The sequence below is a fragment of the Aotus nancymaae genome, unplaced genomic scaffold, assembly GCF_030222135.1.
Source record: "Aotus nancymaae isolate 86718 unplaced genomic scaffold, 86718_ANA_hifiasm-v0.15.2.pri h1tg000079l, whole genome shotgun sequence".
Classification (NCBI taxonomy): domain Eukaryota; kingdom Metazoa; phylum Chordata; class Mammalia; order Primates; family Aotidae; genus Aotus; species Aotus nancymaae.
Genome location: NW_026988494.1, coordinates 16,636,485 through 16,656,319, shown reverse-complemented (window position 1 = coordinate 16,656,319; position 19,835 = coordinate 16,636,485). Strand labels below are relative to the sequence as shown.

The 19,835-nt window shown below is 40.2% G+C and overlaps 1 protein-coding gene across 4 annotated transcripts; it reads right to left on the bottom strand.

The window, feature by feature from the left end:
• Positions 1–539: 539 nt before the first annotated feature.
• Positions 540–16,361, bottom strand: NAT1 (N-acetyltransferase 1). 4 transcript variants are annotated; one of them, XM_064368649.1, is made up of 4 exons: positions 16,283–16,357; positions 5,812–6,072; positions 4,752–4,830; positions 540–2,250 (listed from the first exon to the last, which is right to left on the bottom strand). In XM_064368649.1, exon 4 carries the CDS (start codon positions 2,242–2,244, stop codon positions 1,372–1,374), a length of 873 nt encoding a protein of 290 aa, XP_064224719.1. In that variant the 5' UTR covers positions 2,245–2,250; positions 4,752–4,830; positions 5,812–6,072; positions 16,283–16,357; the 3' UTR covers positions 540–1,371. The 4 variants fall into 4 exon arrangements, with proteins under 4 accessions (XP_064224719.1, XP_064224720.1, XP_012290629.2 ...); XM_064368650.1 differs by lacking the exon at positions 16,283–16,357 and adding an exon at positions 6,703–8,816; XM_012435206.3 differs by lacking the exon at positions 5,812–6,072 and having other exon boundaries at positions 16,283–16,361.
• Between the last annotated feature and the right edge of the window lie 3,474 nt (positions 16,362–19,835).

Sequence of the window (19,835 nt, the reverse complement as noted above, 5' to 3'; positions counted from 1 at the left end):
GCTGTGCCATTCTCCTTGAGACACATTTAGATCTGGTCAGTGTGTCTTGTCAACCTCCTCTCCATTGGCATGGTCCTGGTCAGAATGTGAGAAACTAATTTCTGCCCAAGATACAAGAAGTGACCTGGTAGTGCCACAAGATAGCAGCAGATTGTGCTGAAAAAGGCCAGTACAGTAAGGAAGATAACAAGCCGTCAAATACTAAAATGTATCTTTCATCCTTCCTTCTCATTGAGGATATGTCTCATATCTACCTCTTCCTAAGATACCACCCACACCAAGATCTCCATCTCCCAACTGTTACATTGCTGCATAAAATACCCATGCTTGTATCTTGTTCTTTTAACTAAAATTTCTTTATTCTACTCCGTGCCTTTCTCTTAACCTTATTACAATGATCACTAGTTGAAGAGGGAGAACCGTGTTAAGAACAAGTCTGCAAGTTAAACTGTAGTCCTGATGCTAGAATCCACAAATGGAAAATCTGAGTTATAGATAAGCCAAGATTCTGATTCTGAAGCACAAAACACACTCTTAGATCTTAGGCATCCAATATCCTATCAATATTTAATCAAGAAAGTAGCAGGCAGATGACAGGGGTCGGGGAGCAAGCAAGATAGAAGAACAACTTTTACTAAATGATGACCTAGTACCAAAAACATTACTGACATTAATTGATCCATATAACAAATATTTGTTCGTAGTTTAGTTCTGGCACTGAACTATGAAACCATTATTCCCATTTTATGTCTGAGGAGTCGGAGCCACATATCTAAAAAGTAATTCACCCAGTGTCCACAAGATTTCAGCTCAGATCTACATAAAGAAAAGCTCATGTTCGTTCTCTTATGGCAAAGTGTGGAAGGATGTAAAGTAATTTAAGAGACTAGAAAGAAGATCAGAGGAAGACAGCATTGAGGAAGACGTACATAGCCCTATAATATCCTAAGTCTTCAAAAAAATTTAATTCAAATTATATTAGCCAACAGTGTTTTAATATACTTTATAGACAGTAAGTTTTTTCACAATATTCTATTTACTCACCTATCCATAAAACTTTTCTAGGAATTCAACAATAAACCAACATTAAAAGCTTTCTAGCATAAATCACTGATTGCCAAGATAACCAAAGGCCATCTTTAAAATATATTTATTATTATTATTTCAAAAGGCTTGTGGTTATGTTTCTTTAAAAAGCTGTTTAATTATATATGCTGAAAATTTTATGGGTGAAATGATTTGATGTCTAGGATTTTCTTTAAAATAATGTAAGGGTACAGAAGACACCCTAATCAGTTATCAGCTGATAGGTCATCGGTTGATAACTGGTGAGCTAGGTAATAAATACACAAGTTTGTTTTACTCCTTATTCTAAATAGTAAAAAATCTATCACCATGTTTGGGCACAAGCTTTCCCTCCAAGGAAATATTAAATATATTTTTCAGTGCTTTTTCTATCTCTTCCTCATTCAGAGTCTTGAACTCTATCAGATCTGTATTGTCCTTATAATTGAATCTCCGATAGGTGAGGGTGAAGCCCACTAAACAGTGAACCCCATCTGGGGTCTGCAAGGAACAAAATGATTTGCTAGTAAATACAGATGCTGGAGATGTCTGCAGGTATGTATTCATAGACTCAAAATCTTCAATTGTTCGAGGCTCAAGAGTAAAGGAGTAGATTTTTCGGTATTTGCTGCTTTCTATGAGATCAGAATTAAGAAATTCTTCATTTGGAATGTACTGGTCTCTTCTGATTTGGTCTAGATACCAGAATCCATTCTCTTCCGTCAAACGGAAGATGCAAGGCACCTGAGGTTGATCTTTCCCAGAAATTAACTCAAGAGGCTGCCATATCTGATATGAGCGTCCAAACCCAGCATCGACAATGTAGTTTTTGCCATCAATGGTCACCTGCAGGAGAAGGTGAATCATGCCAGTGCTGTATTTTTTGGCTGGAGTGCTATAAACATACCCTCCCAACATCGTGGTCTCAAAACCGATTGTGGTCAGGGCCCAGTACAGAAGATGATTGACCTGGAGACACCAGCCACCCCGATTTCTTCTCACAATTTGATCAAAAATGGCCTCTAAACCCAAATCCATGGCTTCCCCACAATGGATGTTAAGGTTCTCAAAGGGAACAGCTCGGATCTGGTGCTGAAGAATATCAGTTAATGTTTCCAAGTCCAGTTTGTTCTGAGGCTTCTTATAGCCAATTCTTTCAAGATACGCTTCAATGTCCATGATCCCCTAAGCAAAGAAAGCAAAACAAAAGCAAATCATATTACTTTTACACTTGGATTTGAGTAGGCTAATTATGGCTATATTTTAAATATGTAAAAATACAATAGTTCTAAGTATAATAATTATTTCTAGTGCTTTTATCGTATGAATTCCTTTTACATGCATAAGTTCACTTAATAGTCCCAGAATCCTATAATAAATGTATTATCATGTCTTCTTTCAAGTGTGAGAAGTTGGAAATCAAGATTAAATGATGAGTCAAATGATAAACAGCTTATTCATGATTCTCTTGGTGATGAATAAAAGAGAGATTCCAATTGATATCAATTAAAATAGGCTTCTACATTCTTCTGATGTAGGCAGAAGAATCATGCAATAGCATATATAGTATTTGTGGTACCTGACCCACTCAATTTCCCATTTAGTTGAGCCTTATACAAACTTCCCCACTCAAATAACAGTATTGATTCATTCATCCATTGATTGATTAACTCAAGAAATAGTTTACTGGATAGCTATAATGCATTTCCTACTGATCTAGTGCTTGCTTACTCTCGAAAACCTTGTATTTTAGTGGGAGTTGGAGTGATACGGATAGGAAACTGAATACATGGATAAAATATGCAATATGTTAGACTGTAGTAAGTGCCCTGGGAAAGCGAAAGCAAAGAAAGGAGTTAGTAAGTGCACAGGGAAAGCTTCCATTTCAAATTAGTTGGTTAAAAAAAAAAATCACTAAGATTTGGAGCATGCCAGAGAATAAGCCCTGAGGATATGTGTGAGGAGGATTGTTCCAAGCAGGGGAACAGAAAATAACAAGGCCCTAAGCTCGAAACTGCCTTGAGAGTTCAAAAAGCATTCAGGAAGTCAGGTCAACTGGAGCACACGAGTGAGAAGGAGAATGGATTGAGATGCGATCTGACAGGCAACTGCAGCCTTGGAGCTAAGACTGGCATTTTGGCTTTTACTCGAAGTGAAATGAGAAATATAAATGAGAGAGGCCTCAGGGAAGGGTTGTAATTGAACAGTGTTTGCCACAATCAAAGTGATCTTTCTGGCTACTCTATAGAGAATAGGCTGCCTATATTGAGCCTTATGGACAGTCACATGAACTAGGTGGGACCAGTTTGAACACATATGCCCTAGGACCAGTGCTCAGCTCATGGATAACATATGATCTAAGTAGGTCCAAGACTTTATCGAGGAACTTCTGCTGAAACCTAAGCATGTATGTTCTGCTACAAGGTAGAAGCTGTTGGGGTATTCATTCGAAGCTATTGGTGAGAACCTATTGAAGAACAACATTAACAAAGAGTTTACCAAGTTTACAAAGAAATGAAAAACAGGAGAAGGTAGAATAAGGATAGACCTCAATGAAGCTGAATGCTATCTTTTAACTTTCAGGTAATGTGAATCAAAAAAATAAATGCCCCTTATTTTGTTAAATCTTTTAGAAAAAGTTTTTTAAACCTGCCATCATAGTCTTCATCTTTGGAGACTGATTCTAACAGTGCTGCACAGACCTCAAGAATAACTCTTTTGTAATGTGGTATGGCCTGAGGATGACCTTGTACAAATGGACCTGCCCTGAGTTGAATGGTGAGAAGTGAAGCATTTTCTTTTCCCTTCTCTTACCATTTCTTCTATGTTCTCCTATTTTTCCTTTCTGACCCAGCTATCCTTCCCATGTTGCCAGTTTCCAACGTTCTCTCTTCTTGATGTCTACAACATTATTTCTCCTAAATCTATTAGATGGCATTTCTTCTCAGCCTAACTTGCACCAGCACCCTTTCTTAGCATTTGGACAAGCTCTAAAATCCTACCACTCAGACAAAGAGACAGAACAAATTGTAGCCAGACAATGCTAACCTCTCTCTGCCCCCTAACCTAGAATCTGTACTGAGGATGTAAAGAAGAGAGAAAAGCTGATCCGAAAGGAAGAAGGGAGTTTTTACATACCTGAACATTTGATTCTTACTTAGAATATCATTCCTTCTATTAAGAAATTACTTTATGTCTCTTTTATGTGGTATAATTTGTTTACAAGCATTTGTTTTCCTCTTTTTCTTTCTTTCTCTCTTACACTCTCTTTGTTCCCCTCCCTCCATCCTTCCCCTCCTTTTCTCTTTTTCTTTAAGGTGAAATGTTGATTTGGAGTTTAGCAACTGCCAGGTCCATTTGAAAGAAGTCAGTTTTGTTAGAGTCCTGGATAAAGCAATATGTCGTAACCAAATCACACTTGAACCTTCTGTGACTGAACGTAAGAAATCGTGCATTACTGACGTTGTGCTTCAAGGTGGAATGCTGAAAGCACTTGGAAAGTAGTTGCCAGGAAAAGAGCTCACTGAAAACACTACTAGCTTTACATATCCACTGGTAGAACCTCTGTGCAGTGATACATCCCTCCCTTTCACCCTTTCATCTTGATCATAAATGTAAGACTTAAAGGAGGCAGAGTGAACATGCTTAGGGAGCCCACTGAGAGCTCTCAGAAAGGCACTTAATACCTTTCTTAGTAAGTTGAAAGTAGGTTGATCTTCAGTTTTAATCCTGAAGGCAGAATGCTGCTTCTTCCTGGCTTAAATTCTAGAAATAAGAAAAAAGAAAGTTAGAAATATGTAACGTGACTTCTTTGAAAACAATGGTTTTATAGATCATAAAGTATGAAGACTTCCTAAAAATCACAAAACAGAGGGAATGGACTGCACAGTAAAGTGAAATTTGTATAAGAAAGTGTGTAGAAACTATAACTATAGAGATGGGTGCAACGCTGATGGGGCTAGAGCCTTCTGGCTTACAAACCTGGAAGCTGGAGAAGCCACCAGGAGCCAGGCTTCCACAGCCTCCAGAGGCAACCCACCAGCTGATGAACTGCCAAGAGATCAGCAAGGAAGAGTAAACCAGGTTCCATGCCCCAAATCAATACCATGACATATTACCAACACATCAGACCAGGATGTAGTGGTAGCACCTGGTCTTCCTCTAGGTACAACTATAACTGGGCATGTTGAGGCAGATAAACAAGGTAAGGCCCTTAATGTATGATGCTACTCAAAAGAAAGAAGGACCATCTACATACAGAAGAGAAAGAAGGACCATCTGCATGCAGAAAATCTGCCATCAGAGCATCTCTTGTCGTATTCACCTCCCCTCACCTCCACTAAAAACACCGAGGAGTCTGTGAAAGGAAATTCAATTTTGGGACCCCAAACTCATTTAGCCAAAGGGAATAGTCAAGCTGGTAACTGGGTCATGCAAACCTGCCTCCCCGTTTTTGGTTCCTAAATAAGGTAGCTACAAGATGAAAAGCGACACACATCCCCCATATTTTGTCCGCAAGGAAACTCCTCATGAGCTGTTAAAACCTCACCATGACAAACAAATTGGGAGACATTAATATAATAAACCATAAGTTTACAACTGCTTTAATTGACACAGATGCAACTATATCTCTGATAAATCCTACCTTATTTAGAAACCCCATTCCTCAGAATAATGGAAAAAATTAACATGGTAGGTGTGTCTAATAAAATGATCTCATGTTTTAAGTCCAAACCGATGCCTTACCGTTTCATCGGGTTCAGCTCCCTCGCCGCAGGCTCTAAGTGTGACACGCTCAGTAGGTCCCATATGTCTCTTATATGCCTGGGGCCCCTGTCAGTCTTTTGGGCTGTGATCTCCTCAACATCCAGAATGCCGTATCTCTTTTTCATCAAAAGGTGAACTTTTTTTAGAATTGGGGCCAGGAGACCAAAAATACCAAATTACAAAATGTCCTGACAGGGTACCACAATTTAATGCTAGTAATGTGAAAACATCATCTTGTGGCTGGGAAAATGAAATAGAGACACAGAAGGAAATATTAGAGAAGAGAAAGTACTGGAATAAAGAGCAGAAAACAGTAAAACTCCTTTTCGCTTCCCCAATCTTCCTGTTAACACCAGAAGACGAGCGCTTGCTCAGCGTGTCCCCTCCCACTTAACGGTCTCAATCAAATACAGATAAAGGGAAAATATTCTCAGCCACTCCAATAAAGGTAGAGATAAACCCAAAGACGCCCGTACCCAACCTTAATACCCTCTATGACAGGCAGCCATAAATGGAATTGCCCCTATTAGACAAGATTACCTAAACAGGGAGCTCATTATTCCCTGCACAAGCCCCTGCAACAGCCCTATATTCCCTGTAAAGAAACCAAGCAGGAGAGGATGAAGATTTGTGCAGGACTTGATGGCAATAAACAAAATTGTAATACCCAGGCACCCAGCAGTCCCCAATCCACCTACCTTTCTATCAGCTACCCACTATCGGCCAGCATTTCTCAGTTGTGAATCTCTCAGTGCCTTTTTTAGTATTCCTATAGATCCAGACAGCCTGTATTTGTTTGCCTTTACTTGGAAAGAATGGCAATATACGTGGACTGTAATGCCCCAAGGGTATACGGAAAGTCCCACTTACTTTTCCCAAAAACTAAAAGCTGATTTAGAGGATTTAATTTTTCCCCAGGGCTCAACACTCATTCAGCACGTGGATGATCTTCTCCTTTGTTCAGACACACTATCTTTCTCCCAGGAAAATAGTCTTCATTTACTCAGCCAGCAAGGGACACAAAGTCTCCAAAGACAAACCTCAGCTGTGCTTCCTGCAAGTTAAGTATTTGGGCCATATTATCTCAGTTCAAGACTGAGTATTAACCCTGACAGATGAGAAAAACTTTAGTTTTCCCAATGCCCATCACCAAGAAACAACTTAGAGAATTTGGGGACCGGCAGGCTATTGTACAAACTGGATACCAAATTTCTCCCTTATGGCTCAGCCTCTATATGCATACCTAAAAAATGAACAACCTGATTCCATCATGTGGACTCCAGAGAGACAATCAGCTATATAACAAATAAAGGAAATGATAACTAATGCCCCAGCCATAGGGCATCCAAACTACAAGTTGCCTTTCTCCCTTTTTGTACATGATACTGGAGGTACTGCGTCCAGGGTACTGACCCAGAAACATGGTGATCATCGGAGACCTATAGGCTAATATAGCCAACAGCTGGACCCTGTGGCTCAAGGGCTGCCTCCTTGTGTGAGAGTAATAATAGCCATGGCCCTTCTGTACAAGTGCATTGAAGAAATAATTATGGCTTTCCCCCTTACCATTTTTGTGCCACATTCTATTGAGACCCTTCTGAATTCTCATCACACTCAATACCTATCTGTCAACTAGTTAGCCTCTTATGCAATTTTGCTGTTATCCTCTCCCAATGTTACTGTTTCCTGCTGTAATAATCTTAGTCCAGCCACTCTCTTGCTGGGCCCTTCCAACAAGACCCCTCATGACTGTGTTCTGATGGCTAACCAACTTCTCACCACCGGGACAGGCCTACAAGAGATGCCACTGGATAATGCTGAGACAGAATGGTATACAGGTGGGTCTAATTTAAGAGAAGATGGAAATTTTAGAGCAGGACATGCTGTGGTTACCTTACTAGAGGTAACTGAAGCTAGTCCTCTTCCCCAAGCCAGATCAGCTCAATGGCTGAAGTGATTGCCTTTGTTTAAGATTGACTTGAGCTTGTCAAGTGACAAAAGACAAGGCTGCAAACATTTACACTGACAGCCACTATGCTTTTGGGGTTGCTCATGACTTTCGGATGCTATGGAAAAAGAGAGGATATTTAACCTTCTCAGGGCAACCCACAAAAAATGGACAAGTACCAGAGCTGTTAGAAGCTATTCTAAAACCAAAACACTTGGCAATTAAAAAAATCCCAGGTAACTCAAAATTAGACACCACAGTAAGTCAGGTTAACCAATTGGCTGACACCACAGCTAAAAAAGAGCAGTGTCTGGGCCACCAGGTATGTTATGTAAAATGCAGAGTCCCTGCATTTTTTTCTCTGTCCCTTTTGTTAGTGTCATCTTATGTTAAAAATGCAGATTCACTGAGCCAGACAAAGCCGTGAATAACTATTTTTCCCTACTCCCCTCTTACATGAAAACTGTGCTTCTCAACATTCCGTCCTTTCCCTTTTAAATTTGGAGCCCTCAAAATCATCCTTGAAGAAAGGCATAGACCTGTCTCCCAGGCGCACATCCTTAACTTTGGCAAATACATCTCCTAAAATGATTGAGACTTGTCTCGTCATTTTCCTTGATTGACAAGTCTATGCCAACCCCAGCTGGACATCTCACCATCCACACCAGATTCAAGCAACAAAAGGTAGAAACAGAGCTATACATACATGAAAATGATGAAAAAACAAAATGAAAATACTACAAGATTGGGATCAGAAGAAAAGACCATAACATGAAAACGTTACCAAAAAAAAAAAAAAAAAAAAGTCTCACAACCAATTCAAGAAGAAAAATAAACAGTGGAAAAAAAATGTTTTACAGGTATCTGAGGCTATAGACCATGTAAAATAAACTCAATAATAAACAGCTACAAAATAAAGTGATAAAATAATAGTTTTATGAAAAGAAAGATTTCATACCTTAGAATACTAATTAAGGACAGAAATGAAATAAATAATGAACAGAATACATAATTAATGATCAACAGAAAGGAACAATATAGATACAACATCACATTGCTTATGTGGAGGAAAAGCTTGATATTCATAGTAAAGGCTAATGAAGTGATAAATCAATTAAGAGAGAATCTAATAGAAAGCAGTAAAGGATAATCCAATGTAAAGACAATTGGCGCTTCTAAAGTGGAGAACTCAAAAAGTGCAATAGAAAAACATATGGCAGTATTCACAATAGCAAAGACACAGAATCAACCTAAATGCCCATCAATGACAGATTGGATAAAGAAAATCTGGTACTTACATGCCATGGAATACAGTGCAGCCACTTAAAAGAACAAGATCATGTCTTTCATGAAAACATGGATGGAGCTGGAGGCTATTATCTTTAGCAAACTAACATAAAATGAAATACTGCAATGTTCTCACTTGTAAGTGGGAGCTAAATGATGAGAATTATCACAAAGAAGGAAACAGCATATACTGGGGCCTTTCACAGGCTGGAGGGTGAGAGGAGAGAGAGGATCAGGAAAAATTACTAATGGGTACTAGGCTTAATACCTGGGGTGATACAACAAACCCTCATGACACAAGTTTATAACAAACCTATACATGTACCCCTGAACTTAAAAGTTAACCAAAAGGACAGGTGCTGTGGCTCACACCTGTAATACCAGCACTTTGGGAGGCCAGGGCGGGCAGATCACAAAGTCAGGAGTTCGAGACCAGCCTGGCCAACATGGTGCAACCCCATCTCTACTAAAAATCAAAACCTAGCTGGGTGTGGTGGCACATGCCTGTAATCCCAGCTACTCTGGAGGCTGAGGCAGGAGAATCACCTGAACCCAGGAGGAGGAGACTGTGGTGAGCTGAGATCGTGCCACTGCACTCCAGCCTGGTGACACAGTGAGATCCTGTCTCAAAAAAAAAAAAAAGAAAAGAAAAATGTATTTAAAGACAAATATTTTCCTGAAATGATGAAAAAATTGAAGCTGAAAAACAAAGAAAATTCTGGGAAAGTTTGATACAACATGTTTGCCACTGGAATATATTTTTGTTAAATTATTAAAAGTCAAAATTAAAGACAACTACTCAAGCATCTTGCAGAGAAAGAAAATATTTCATAAAAGAAAAAATATCAGGCCAGCAAGAGAATGTTACACAGAAATATCCTTCAGTGAAGTAACAGAAGTATATCTTCAAAGTATTGAAGGAAAGTGTTAGCTCCAAATATTCTGGTTAGTATTTCACTTGATCATAAAGGCAACATGAGTATCAAGGTAATATCAAATATAAAAGAGCTTAAGAAATGCAATAACTGAGCTATCCTGATAGTTTGTTTCATGGCCAGTGAACAAGTAGATGAATATGAAAACCAAGAAGTGATGAAGTCACACTAAAGGAGTGTTGGTGAATACTGACTCCTTTCAATACAGAACAGAGTAGAAAGGTTATAAGAGTTAAGGATATTGAATGAGGCATTTTAGCTTATATAGAGATAGAAATATGAAGTTAAAAATTCAAACTGAAGATACAGAAAGACCAGATTCTAGGAGAATCCAGTCCAGTACTGTCAACACTGGAATTGTTAAAAGACAAATTTTTAGGCGTAATAGTTTTTAAAGTTTATTAGAACAGACAGCAATTCATGAGTCAGGCAGCACCAGACCACAGGTGGCTCAATGCTCTGCTGAGGAAAGGGGAGGGCAAGAGAGAAGCTTTTATAGAATGTTCACAGGAATGAGACAAAGAAAAGGTATTGGGTTGGTTAGAGTGAAATGTCCCTGGTTAGAGGTTAGTTGACAGTTGATTGATGAAGTCTCTAGTTTTTTTGTTTGTTTGTTTGTTTTTAACAGCCAACCAATATTTAATTTAAACCTATGAAATGCTATGCGATTACTGAGGAGTGATTTACTTCCAATTATATAGTCACCTTTGGAATAGGTGTGAGGTGGTAATGTATGTTTTGTGTATTTGAAGTGGAGAGTTCTATAAATGTTTATTAAGTTTACTTGTTCCGGGTCTGAGTTCAAGTTCTGAATATCCTTGTTAATTTTCTATCTCGTTGATCTATAGAATTGTTAGCTCTTCTTGTTGCATTGATCCTTTTGCCATTATGTAATGTCATTCCTCGCCTCTTTTGATCTTTGTTGCTTTAAAGTCTACTTTATCAGAGGCGAGAATTGCATCTCCTGCTTTTTGTTTATTGGTTTATTTTTACTCTCTGTTTGATTGGTAAATCTTCCTCCCTCTCTCTGAGTCTTTGTGTATTGTTGCATGTAAGATGGGCCCGGATGCAGCATACCGATGGGTTTTGGCTTTTTATCTAATTAAAATATATATAAGTTTAATACCGGCGTTTGATGCTAGCTGGCTGTTTTGCCCATTAGTTGATGTAAATTTTTTATTGTGTTAAAGTTCTTTGCTTTTTGATATATTTTTGGAAAGGCTGATATTGGTTGTTCCTTTATATGTATAGTGCTTCTTTCAGAAGCTCTTGTAAAGCAGGCCTGGTGGTGGTGAACTCTCTAAGTACTTGTTTGTTCGCAAAAGATTTAATTTTTCCTTCACTCATAAAGCTTAGTTTGGCTGGATAGGAAATTCTGGGTTGAAAGTTCTTTTCTTTAAGGATGTTAAATATTGGTCCCCACTCTTTTCTGGCTTGTAGGGTTTCTGCTGAGAGATCTGCTGTAAGTCTGATAGGTTTCCCTTTATGGGTAACCTGACTTTTCTCTCTGGCTGCCCTTAGTATTTTCTCCTTCATTTCAACCCTAATAAATCTGGCGATTATGTGCCTTGGGGTTGGTCTTCTTGAAGAATATCTTTGTGGTGTTCTCTGTATTACCTGGAGTTGAATATTACCCTGCCTTGCCAGGTTGGGAAAATTTTCCTGAATGATATCCTGAAGAGTATTTTCCAACTTGGATTCATTCTCTTCATCACATTCAGGTACACCTATCAAACGTAAATTAGGTCTTTTCACATAGTCCCATATTTCCTGGAGACTTTGCTCATTCCTTTTCATCCTTTTTTCTGCATTCTTGTCTTCTCGTTTCATTTCACTGAGCTGGTCCTCGACTTCTGATATCTTTCCTTCTGCTTGATCAATTCGACTGTTTAAACTTGTGCATGCTTCGCGAAGTTCTCGTGTTGTGTTTTTCAGCTCCATCAATTCACTTATATTCTTCTCTAAATTGTCCATTCTCGTTAACATTTCGTCAAACCTTTTTTCAAGGTTCTTAGTTTCTTTGCATTGGGTTAGAACAAGTTCTTTTAATTCACAGAAGTTTCTTATCACCCACGTTTTGAAACCTGCTTCTGTTATTGGAACACACGTGTAATCTATTAAGCCTTGTTCCGTTACTGATGAGGAATTGCAATCCCCTGTAGAGGGAGAGGCATTCTGATTTTGAGTATTCTCTACCTTTTTACGCTGGTTTCTTCCCTTCATTATATATTTGTCCGTCTGTCGTCTTTATAATTACCGACTTTCTAACTGGGTCTCTGACGTCCAACTTGTTGATTCCCTGCGCTGAAATCTGAGCAATCCACTGAGCCGGCCAAAACAGCGGTGTTAAGATTGATGGTGCTTTTCTGCCCGGGAATCTCCGGACTCTGCACCAAGAACTGGCGTGCTAAGACACCAGCAAAACCGCCACGCCGGCCACAAGAGTCGCCCTGGCGACCCGTGGAGCTCTTCCACTGGGAATCTCCTGGTCCGTGAGCAACTAATATTCGTCTGCAAGTGTGGCGTCCTCTCGTTCTTTGCGCTTTCACTGGGAGGTACGTGCCCGAGCTGCTAATCATCAGCCATCTTGGATCTCAGTCTCTAGTTTTTTACTGTTTACAGGTAAACAGTAAAATGAATGAAAATGAAACCACAGGAGTCACTTAGTCTGATGGCCCCCAATTAAAAGATTTTAACAGAACATATTCTGGTTAAATTATTGAAATGTAAAGGCAAAACATATCTAGCTGTAATAAAATAAGGAGGGGTAGTGCTTGAAGGGAATTAGTGCATTCCCTGTCTAAAGTAATCAAAAAACATTGAAATATATCAGGAATATATCAGAATATATATATATTTCAATGTTTTTTGAACTATATATAGTGACTCAGATGAGACCCCTTAGACCTACTGGGTTTGGACATGGTGGCTCATGCCTGTAATCCCAGCACTTTGGGAGGCTGAGGTAGGTGGATCACTTGAGATCAGGAGTTCAAGACTAGCCTAGCCAACATGGTGAAACCCTGTCTCTAATACAAAATACAAAAATAAAAAATAGCCAGGTGTGACAACACACGCGTGTAGTCCCAGCTACTTGGGAGGCTGACGCAGGAAAATCACTTGAACCCAGGAGGCAGAGGTTGCAGTGAGCCAAGATCATGTCACTGCACTCCAGCCTGAACAATAGAGTGAGACTCTGTCTCAAAAAAAAGACCTATTGGTTTCCACCATAAGTACAGAAGGGTATAAAATAAAATAGGCCTGCTCAGGGTACCTAAGAGGGAACGTGGATCTGGCAAGGATTCAGGTCTGAAGTTATCATGGGAATGAAAATGAATGAATTACTCTCAATAACTTACCTGGATCCCTTCAGATCTCTTTTACCATCTCACAGTGCCCCTGGCCTGCCTTCTGTGTTCTTCTATTTTAGGACTTGTACCTAGACTCTCTTTGGAGGACTCCTAAGGGCTCCTGAAGCTGCTTTTCCCTCCTTTGCAGAGAGCTAGAAGCGCCAGGGATTTATGTCCTGCCAGGGTAATGCTGGATCAATGACTTAGTAGGAGGTCTGGAAAGCCTAGCGTCCTTGCTTTGAGTCTGGACACACTTCGGAGTTGTAATTCACATCCAGGCTACATCTGGGGTTTTCCTAGCACTTCCTTCAGTCACTTGCACATGGATTCTTGTCTTGGTATCTGGTTTGGGGGAACCTGACTTAGGCCACCTTGGTGGACATTTTGGAGAACTATGTAAAAGAAAGTTAAGATACACAGAATGAGGCAACTTCTAGAGGGCCCTGAATGTTGGGCAAAATGCTTGTGTTTTTCTGCAGAGTTCATGAATGTTGTTTAGTTGAATGATCAATTTCAACAGTTGACCACCTACTGTGATTTATCCCTACACGACATGGCACTTCAGTAATAGATCACATTCTTGGATGTTGTACACCTGGAGAGCAGGTCGAGGGGCAGAACTCACTGTTCAATTCCAGGTCTCTAGAATCTATATATGTTAAATATACAGCAGTGGTTTTCTTTTTCTTTTTGGTTAAAGAAACCTTTATTCTTTCTCTAAAAGAGGTTATAAACAAGAGCCAAACACAAAAGAAGTAAAAGCAGATAAGGCCATGTGCAGTGGCTCACGCCTGTAATCCCAGCAGTTTGGGATGCCAAGGCAGGCGGATCACCTGAGGTCAGGAGTTAGAGACCAGCCTGACCAACATGGAGAAACCCCATCTCTACTAAAAATACAATACTAACTGGGCATGGTGGCACATGCCTGCAGTCCCAGCTACTCGGGAGGCTGAGGCAGGAGAATTGCTTGAACCCGGGAGGCAGAGGTTGTGGTAAGCCGAGATTGCACCATTGCACTCCAGCCTGGGCAACAAGAGCAAAACTCCATCTCTAAATAAATAAATAAGCAGATAAAGCAGATTTACCCAGAGGTAGCCTGCCTATGAGATAGGGCTGTTGTGCCTTAAGGCTAAATTCAGCACAAGTACAATTGTGGACTGAGATAAAATCGTCTACACCTGCTGCATGGATTTCTGGCATTAATGATTAGAAGAATTATAAAGAGAGTTAATGAGTGGCTTTTCTCTCTCTCTCTCTCTCTCTCTCTCTCTCTCTGTGTGTGTGTGTGTGTGTGTGTGTTGTGTATTGTGTGTTTTTCTTTTCCTATTCCTCCTCTTTTCTTTTGTCTCTACCACCATGAAGGAAGAGCGTGGTACCCCACTAAATTGACGATACAACCTAGCCCCCTCCTAAGCCAGCCCTTTGAGTCTCTGGATAAAAAGGAGTTGCTGGACTAGCCACACCCAAAGACCATTATTCAACAATTGTTACTGTCCAGAAGGCCTGCAACCCTCTCACTGGTCCCACTTAATGCCTACTGGGGCCAGGAAGGTGCTGGGGGTACTTGCAAGAAGCCAGGAAAGCAAATCTAAAGAAAAACAGCTGCTCCTACTGAAGACAGCAAAGGCCAGACAAAATAAGTCTCTGGGCAGCATGCAGATAGAGAGTTGACAGTTTAAAAATTCCTTTTGAGGAGGAAGGTGGTGTCACCTGTTTTGTGTTTCAAGCATTCAAGAGCAAACAGTATGCCTGTCTTTTGTTTTTTCATCAGAAAAGAGCAGGTGTACAGTTGTTGTGGGCATCAGTCAGGGCATGGAGCAGCATCCCGGGTAGAAAGCCCATCGGGCCCCCAGCTCCTGGGGCTGTTTGCCCAGACCAGTCTCCTCTCTTCTGTAGAATTCTGCAAGTCCATGTTCAGGGGGTATGCTCTTAGTCTGACAGTGAAGGAGTTAATTTTTTTGTCATTCATTCCTCTTGGAGATCCCCTCCACTAAGCATACTTCCACCATGATAAAACTTCTGCCCAGGTGCAGTGACTCACACCTGTAATCCCAGCATTTTGGGAGGCCGAGGAAGCTGGATCACTTGAGCTCAGGAGTTTGAGACCAGCCTGGCCAGGACAGTGAAACCCCATCTCTACTAAAAATACAAAAAAATACAAAAATTAGCCAGGCACAGTGGCCAGCGCCTGTAATCCCAGCTACTCAGGAGGCTAAGGCAGGAGAATCATTTGAACTCAGGAAGAGGAGGTTGCAGTGAGTTGAGATTGTACCACTGTACTCTAGCCTGGGGAACAGAACAAGGCTCTGTCTCAAAAAAAAAGAAGAAGAAAAGAAAAAACTTCCCTCCAGCAATTCTCATAGACAATGCAAACAACAGAATCTAAACTTCCTGGACATCTGGCATCATTAGGGGCTTCTTATCAGCTAGTGCAACAGGAGCAAGAATTGCTGCCTGTAGGACTAACTGGGTCCTTTAGGAAACACGCCACTGGGTGAGCATCATTGTCACAAGTAACCAAGAGGAGAATCCTGTTGAGAAAGTTGCCTTAAACATATTGGCTATCTTTTAATACACGTATTTAATCCTCACAACAACTCCTTTAAGTAAGCAATATTCATAGCTCCATTTTACTGAAAAAGAAACTGAGTTTTAGAGAAACAAAGTGACTAGGCCAAGTTCTCACAGCTATAAAGTGGCCGTGACTCTAAACCCAACAGTTTGAATCAAGCACCTGTAACTGTCACCACTACGCTGTGGAGTAGTGACAGCATTAGGCTCCAAGTATGTGCCAATTAGACTTTCTGAACAAACTTATACTTGAAATGCAGGCATCATGTAGAATCAACTTTCCTGTACTCACACTTGAGATAGGATTAAACCTCAATTTCAAAGTATGCTGCAAGTCCCTTACAGAGAGTTCCACTTACCAGGTTTTTTCTGCCGGCAACCAGGAACCAGACTGAATGCAATCCTCCCGTATCCAAGGTCTATGAGGAAGTCCTCTCACTTCCACAGTCTGCAGGGGAAGTATTCTCATTGGCTGTCCAAGTGGTCCCACTCCCAGAGTCACCTTAAGATCACCCCAGGGAACTCTGGGAAATGTAGTTGCAGGGCCTCAGGTTGTTCCTGTGAACCCCTATTCAAATCTTTCCTTTAAAAAAGTGTGAAGAGTTGTATTGTTCAATGATCCCCATGCCACCAGCTGGGAGGACTGTGCCCTTGTATTTCCGCTGGTTTCTGCTCTCTGGGAGCCTGACACCAGATGTCCCATGTGTGATGTGGAACGTGAGAGCCTGGAACAGGTCCAGGAAAAGCAGAACTGGTAACCTAGAGGAGGCAAAAGAGGAAGATGGAAGGCTTTAATCACACTCCAAGTTTATGGCATACTTCCTTCATCAATTCCCATTAGGCCTCTTTTAAAAAATTTTCTTCCCTTCAGCCATCATCCTCATTCCCACTGGCCTCTCTACCCAAAGGCACTGGGTAATGTGTCTGAAATAATTCCATGTATGAGAGTGACATATGTCATATGGCTTTGTCTATGCTGGTGTTTTTTATTTACATAATGATACTGGTCTATAACTCCTGCTGTTATGCATTTTTCTCTACACAATATATTTTTTTGTTTATACATAATGTACATGTTTATGGGGTACAATGTGATGTTCTGATACATGTATACATTGTGTAATGATCAAATCATGGTAATTAGCACATCTATCACTTCAAACATTTATCATTTCTTTGTTTTGAGAATATTCAGAATCCTCTCCTAGCTCTTTGAAATAAATAATGCATTATTGTTAGCTGTAGTCACCCTACTGTGCAACAGAGTAGCTACATAACACTGTACTTTTGATCAACCTCTCTCCATCTCCCCTTCCCCCCATTTTCCCAGTTTCTAATAGCCACTATTCTACTCTTAACCTCTATGAGGTCCTTTTATTATTATTATTGCATGTGAGTGAGTTGCCCACAAATGAGTGTTGCCTAGTGCCGTGTCTTCAGCACCTACTGTTCTAGACCATGCCTCTGATGTTCTGCTGTGTAAACTTGGGACTCCACGGGAAGCCTTTCTCTTGGCATGTCCTCTGGCAGGGTAGACATACTTGAAAACTAATTCCCTGGGACCACTACTCAGCCCAGGATGATGGAGTTAGAGACTAAATATCTTTGTGCTCTACCTGGTCAGGTGGAATTATTTTTAGGCTTATATAACACTGCCTCCTGGTGTTGTCCAGTGGAATTATGTTTTCTTTGTTCACAGGTAACTTGGCAATAATGTACCCTTTATTGATTCTCAAACTGCCCTGGTCTCACTGTCTCACTCCTGCACTGGTGCTTCCTTAAATCACGTCCCCAGTAATCTACCTGAATGTGAATCCTTGTCTTAGAGTCTGGTTGAAGGCCACTTTAGTCAGCTGGTTGTGAAGTGGACTGGAACTTGGATTCCTCCTGCTGGGGTAGCAGATTCCCCTTTGACCCAGAGTGGGTCTAAATGCTCCCTCTGTGGCCTCCAGCCTAGAATCAAGGGTCTTGGAGGCCTTGCCCAGTGCTGTGTTCCACTGTAGGGGGGTCAGCACTAGGTTCCAATGCAAAAATCCCACACTCATGTTTCTTTTGCATCCTAACGAAATAGATTCTCTTTTCACACTGTGCTGCCTGGGCTTGTGAGGATATTTGTTGAACTTGACGTCCCTGCAGGTGATTGAGTACAGGAGGGTTCTGTTTGGCCACCTTGTTCCACCCTCTATTTTATTATTTTTGATGCTATTGTGATGGATTGTGTTTTCCTGATTTCTTTTTCAGATAGATCATTATTGGTGTAAAGAAATGTAACTGATTTTTGTATGTTGATTCTGTATCCTGCTACTTTACTGGATTTATTTATTCTAATAATTTTTATGAAGTTTTTTGAGTTTTTTATATGTAGTATTATGTCATCGGCAGGTAGAAATAATTTTACTTTTGCCTCTTAGGCTTATTTTTTACTTCCTTTTGTTTCATTTTGTTTTTTCAGTCCTGGCGCACGTGTGTAGGATATGCGGTAGTTTGTTACGTAGGTAAATAGGTGACTTGGTAGTTTGCTGCACCTATCAACCTATCACCTAAGTATTAAGCCCATCATGCGTTAGCTATTTTTCATGATGCTCTCCTTCCCCCTACCCCTGCCCTCCTGACCCCCACAGGTCCCAATGTGTGTTTTTCCCCTCCCTATGTCCATGTGTTCACATTGTTCACTTCCCACTTATGAGTGAGAACATGTAGTTTGGTTTTCTGTTCCTGTATTAGTTTGCTGAGGATAATGGATTTCAGCTCCATCCATGTCCCTGCAAAGGACATGATTTCATTCCTTTTTATGGCTGCGTAGTGTTCCATGGTATATATGTAGCACATTTTTTTTGTCTAGTCTATCAATGATGGGCATTTAGGTTAATTCCATGTCTTTGCTATTGTGAATAATGCTGCAATGAACATACACGTGCATGTATCTTTATAAAAGAATGATTTATATTCCTTTGGGTATATACCCAGTAATGAGATTGCTACATTAAATGGTATTTCTGGTTCTAGGTCTTTGAGGAATTGCCACACCATCTTCCACAATGACTGAACTAACTTACATTCCCACTAACAATGGAAAAGCATTCCTATCTCTCTGCATCCTCACCAGCATCTGTTTTTCTTGACTTTCAATAATTGCCATGCTGACTGGAATGAGATGGTATCTCATTGTGGTTTTGACTTGCATTTCTCTAATGATCAGTGATGTTAAGCTCATAGATAGGAATAATCAATATCATGAAAATGGCCATGCTGCCCAAAGTAATTTATGGGTTCCATGCTATTCTCATCAAACTACTACTGACATTCTTCAAAGAATTTAAAAAAAACTATTTTAAAGTTCATATGGAACCAAAAAAGAAGCTTTACAGCTAAGACCAATCCTAAGCAAAAAGAACAAAGCTGGAGGCATCACACTACCCAACTTCAAACCACACTACAAGATTGTAATAGCCAAAACAGCATGGTACTGATACAAATACAGACACATAGACCAATGGAACAGAATAGAGAACTCAGAGTGAACATCACACATCTACGACCATCTGATCTTTGACAAACCTGACAAAAACAAACAATGGGGAAATAATTCGCTATTTAATAAATGGTGCTGGGAAAACTGGCTAGTCATACACAGAAAATTGAAACTAGACCCCTCCTTAAGTCTTATACAAAAATTAGGTCAAGATGGGTTAAAGACTTAAATGTAAAACCCAAAACTATAAAAACGCTAGAAGAAAATCTAAGCAATACCATTCAGGACATAGACACAGGCAAAGATTTCATGATGAAAACATCAAAAACAATTGCAACAGAAGAGAAAATTGACAAATGGGATCTAATTAAACAAAAGAGCTTCTAAACAGCAGAAGAAACTTGATCAGAGTGAACGGACAACTTACAGAATGGGAGAAA